Here is a 5350-nt window from a genome sequence, read left to right as displayed (position 1 = left end):
ATGACTGTGTCTGTTTTTGGTCTGTATTTTATTTTGTTGATTTATTTGTACCAATACCACACATCTTAACTACTTTAATTTTATAATAATTCTTCTGTCTGGTTGGCCAGTTTCCTCTTAGTTTTCCTTAGAAATGTCTTTGCTATTCTTGTCTCTTCGCATTTTCTTATACATTTTAGAATCATCTTGATAAATTTCACATACTGAAAAATTGAAATTACTTTGAATTTAAGATTCAATTTGGGAAAAATTAAAATTTTAGACCCTTAAATACCCTGTTAATAAACATAGTACACCTCTCTATTTATTAGGTTTTAGTTAATTGCTTTCAAGAAAGTTTTTAAATTTATCCCTAAAGGTCTTACATATCTTCTGTTAGATTTATTTCTAGGTACTTTTATTTTTGATTACTATTGGGAATGATAAATTTTTAAAAATCACATTTTCTAACCAGTACTGGAGTATAGATATGAAATTGATTTTGTGTACTGATCTTATATTTAACAATTTCCTAAACTCTATTTCATTCTTATAATTTGCTTGTATATTCTTCTGAGTGTTCTATGTAGAAAATTATATCTATGAATGGCAGTTATGTTTCTTCTAGTTCTTATGGCTTTAATACCTTTTTCTTTTATACTTCACTTATTAGTCCTAGCTGGATAGCAGACATTCTGTGTTCTTCCCAATTATATATATAAAAAAAGGCTCTGTGGGAATATATTGAAGCTTGGATTAAGGGTTGAGAGTTTGGGTTTTGTTGGATTAAAGCTTTTCTTTTAGATAGGAGTTGTGTTCGCTTCTATCATGCTCCTGGAAGACAACCAATTCAGGACTACTTTAAATTACATTTGAGGCTTGAGATTTCTGGGACAATGAATGTAGTATGAATTAGGGCCGTAAGCCTATGTGAAGATTATCTTGTGGTTGCTTATTGAAGGAGACTGTTTTTTCTCCCTTAGAGCCAAGGCCAAGGCCAAGACAGACACATTTTTTTGTCTGCTCCTTTGCAGGGCAGATTTATATTTAATTTACTTTTTAATTTTAGTTATAGCCCCTCCTGGCTTTTCATGAGAGTTGTGGGTCTAACATAACACCTTGCATAGGTGTAAGGTTTCTATGGCTGTTAAAACCCATGCGGATGTCATTTGAGGTGGTAGGTAGATGGGCAGTCTCATCCTTGGTTTCATTTTCTGGCTTCTTGCTCTTGTTTTTAGTTTGACCTCTGAGGACTTTCCTTACTATTTCTTTTGCAAGCTTAACTATAAATTCAAAAAGATTTAAAAAATATGTTCAATCCAACATGTCCATTAGAGCATTTTAACATGGGTTTTTTTCCCTAATCATTGACTAAACTTTTATTTTTTGGTTCATATTAGAGACAAACCATGGAAATCTAGGGATGGAAAACAATTTTTAGGGGTTTATTTGTGGCCATTATCAATATTGCCTAAGACTTGGGTATGTTTGAGTAAACACTCGACTTGAAACATATTGAAAATTACCTGTCAATAGAACAGACTGAAATGATCTAAATGTACTAAAGAGAACTGAATATCCATTTTCAGATTTCTTAGTATTTCCAATAATATCCTTCTGATAGTATTTCATTTTAATAAAAATGGTACAAGGTAATTTGCAAGTGATTAAGGCATGTTGTAAAGAAATTGACTTTTCTTCTTCTTCAGTGTGCTTTATCCAGTGACTTTTTTTTTCCAGTTTGCCAAGCATTGGACAGAATCAAATGATCTGGAATCTAAATCATTAACTCCAGTATTATGCAGAGCATCTGCCAATAAATTAAAGAACAAAGAGAATGTATATACTCCTAAGCACGCTGTAAAGAATGAAGAATGCTTTGTATTTCCTGAGCCAAAAACTCCAGTTAATAAGAACCAGCACAAAAGAGAAATACTCACTACACCAAATCAATGCACTACACCCTCAAAAGGTATTTGCTGAAACACCTTTAAATTCCATCCTTCTCATCGTGCTAAGTAAATGTATAGCAAGTCAGAAATTACTAGCATTGCTCTCAGGAATTTCTAGAAGCCGAGCTGCGTTCTTATTATGTGTTATTTGCTTTAGTTGAAATGAAAGCATATTAGGCAACTTCTAATTTTTCTCAAATGATAATGAATTTTTCTCTTTTCTACATAATGTAGAGTTGAATCATAGCATCATAGAATATCAAAGCTGAAAGGCAAGTTAGAGCTCATTTAATCCACCTGCCTTTTTCACAGCTGAGGAACTTGAGATTCAGACAAGTGGAGTGATTTGCCCAAGGTCATACATCCAAATTTAGGCTTTACTTGCCCCTTTGCCCCCACTTGTAATGACTAAGGTGAAGTTTCTGCTGAGCCCTTTTTACTCATCTGGATCTCAAGTCTTTGTACCTGATCCTTCTCTGCCTTGTATTACTGCCTACACACCAGCAGACGGGGTAAATCTGCGATGCCCTTCCAGATACCTGTGTCTAGATATTACAATTCTCCCATTTCCCTTGTTCTTGTCTCTTCAGCATAATTATCACCAATTTAAGCTGTTTCCTTTATGACACCTTAGTGTTTTGGTTGTTGGCTTTATCTAGACACATTCTTTTTTGTCAGTACGCCTCTTAAAATAGTGCCTGGAACTTAACCCAGTCTTCTGGCATTGGGTCTCACCAGGATAAGGCAAGTAGTACCATGAGAGTAGAGACTCTGCCATGTTTATTGAAGCATGGCATACTACGTAAGTGGGGCCATATTGGTTGTCGGATACATAATAGGTGCCCAATGCCTGGTATGTAGTGGGTGCCATATCCGTTGAATGAAGGAATGAATAAATTAGAACCTGAAGGGATTTTATTTACTGTGATTAGCCTACATCACTTTTAAAAATGACACCTAAACTTTATTAGCCTTTTTTCCAGTATATGTGACCTACTCATGTGTATGTTAAGATCCTGATGAACCCAAACTCTGAAACAATGCCACGTGAACTGCTACTAAGCCACATCCTACCATTGTGCTTCCAGTCTGCTAATGGGGCTGATAGCCATTTCCAGAGGTCTACTTATATATAAAGATATGAAAAGTTTTATCAGAATATTTGCTGGAAGTCCTGTTAATTACATTCTCCAGTTCATCAACTGAGACAATACTTTCCCCACAATTGTGAGGCTACTTTGGTGTGATGATGTGTATTTGTGTGTGTGTGGCTGCCTATGGTTGTTATGAGGGTTCAGTGAGGTAACATCTGCACATAAGACTTCAATAGTATTTGCTGTTGCATCTTTTCCCAGTGTGTGCATGTGTGTGGGGAGGTATCTTTCTCTTCTGTTTTTTTTCTTACTATAGGTACAACATCTTTTGTGAGCTGTGGTATTGGGCAGGAAGATAAAATAGACCTTTAGCTCACCTTAGCTCATTCGGGGCTTTTTTAAAAACAGCCTTCAATGCCTATAATCCCTTCTATTATTGATATTTTCTACTTTTATGTAATTCTGAAGGTTTTGAAATATGGATAGTTTAGAATTTATAATCTTAAAGTGTCATCAGTTTACATGTCTTGTCTCTGTGAGAAAGAATATGTTGGTCAAAAGCTATTATTGTCTGTTTTTCTTTAAGCATAAGAGCTGCCTATGGGAGCAAGTGTCTGAAGCCCCGATTGATAGCTTCCATTAGCGCTTTGCATTTTACTTTTTCTGTGAGTCGTTTTTGACATAAACATTAATTTCATTTTTCGGAATCCTCTATAATCTAGTCAGTGACAGTTTGTCGAAGGGTAACTATGTGTGGTAGTAGATACTCAGTATATAAAGATGAAAACTGTTTTCATACATGTTGATTGAACTTATTTTCTTGTTCTTATGAAACCAGTGAGAATAGTGCTGAATAGTCATAAACAAAACAAAATCCCTGATCTCTTTTTAAAAACTTGATATCACATTTATTATAAAGTGAATATTGTCTCTAAAGGGTATACAACTTTTATTTATTTTTAAATTAAAAAAAATTTTCAATTATAGTTGACATTCAATATTATAGTAGTTTCAGGTATATAGCATAGTGGTTAGACATTTATATAATTTATGAAGTGCTAACCCCAATAAGTCTAGTACCCGCCTGACACCATACAGTTATTATAATATTATTGACTACATTCCCTATGCTATACTTTACATCTCCTGACTATTTTTATAATTGGCAATTTGTACTTCTTAATCCCTTTTACCTTTTTCACCCAGCACCCTCAATCTCCTTTCCATCTGACGATCATCAATTTGTTCTATGAGATTGTTTCTGTTTCATTTGTTTATTTTGTTTTTTAGATTCCACATATAAGTGAAATCAGATGGTATTTGTCTTTCTTTCTTTGACTTATTTCACTTAGCATAGATACCAGATTTGTTAATGCAAATTTGTTGCAAGCTATCTGGGATACAAATATCCTACTAGAATAAAACAATTCTGGAATAGGGAATATAAAAATAACCAAAGCTCACTCCTCTTTAATAACTTTTATCAGGCATTCACAGTGGATCGTTCTCTTTGCCTAACAGGAGTTGAACAGGGCTATGGATTGAATTAACATTGAATATTATATCAATTAAAGGCATAAGTTGGGTCCTTGTATAAATGCAGATTGACTTTTATTTATAAAAAGGAGAATCCAGTAATTAAAAAATTTGTATTTTTATGATCTATTTCGATATCTCATATGATCATTATAATAAAATCATAAGCATGGCCTCAGTTTTGCAGTGAAAAAAAAAGAAGAGCTACACATGCAAAGCAAAATGATTTTGTTTTTATCATAAATCACCCAGAAACATTTATTTGAAAAATTGAGCCTTAACTTCACGGGCCAAGTGATTATAGTATTTCTGAGTCAATGAATGAGGTGATGTATGCATTGTTGATAGAAATTTTGAAACCATAGCATGTCAACTACATTTGGTTTGTGTGTTTGTTTTTCTAATAGTTAGAAACCAGTGCCTGAAAGAAACCCCAATTAAAATGCCAGTAAATTCAGCGGGAACAGAGAAGCTAATGACAGGTGTCATTAGCCCTGAGAGGCGGTAAGTATTGTTTTTTAGTTTTTTTGATCTTTAGTATATGTAACCGTATTTCTTTTTTTCATATGTGATAAACCTAATTAAAATAAACCATCATGTAGATTCTTTCGGAGACTGTAGGAATGTGTGCGTATGAGGATGGCCTGTTGCCATTACTGGAGCTGTGGCCACTGCCTTTCTCATGGGATGGAATTGTGAACCCAACTCATCAGCAATAGGACTGGCACCTTGACTTAAAACACAGCAGGCCGAAAGGCAGTGGCCCTGGCCCTAGCCACGTAGTTTTTT

General features: G+C 34.3%; 1 protein-coding gene across 4 annotated transcripts in view; it reads left to right on the top strand.

Annotated features, from left to right (window-relative positions):
- The window catches only part of MELK (maternal embryonic leucine zipper kinase), a 66625-nt gene that overhangs the window by 54749 nt on the left and 6526 nt on the right, over positions 1–5350 (top strand). For all 4 annotated transcript variants that reach the window (XM_025046532.1, XM_006911574.3, XM_015589105.2 and 1 more), the window contains 2 exons: positions 1720–1951; positions 4969–5065. In XM_025046532.1, the coding sequence (XP_024902300.1) occupies positions 1720–1951; positions 4969–5065 (329 nt within the window). The remainder of the gene's footprint in view (positions 1–1719; positions 1952–4968; positions 5066–5350) is intronic.

The sequence above is a fragment of the Pteropus alecto genome, unplaced genomic scaffold (genome assembly GCF_000325575.1).
Source record: "Pteropus alecto unplaced genomic scaffold, ASM32557v1 scaffold114, whole genome shotgun sequence".
Lineage (NCBI taxonomy): Eukaryota > Metazoa > Chordata > Mammalia > Chiroptera > Pteropodidae > Pteropus > Pteropus alecto.
This window is presented reverse-complemented; position numbering and strand designations above follow the sequence as displayed.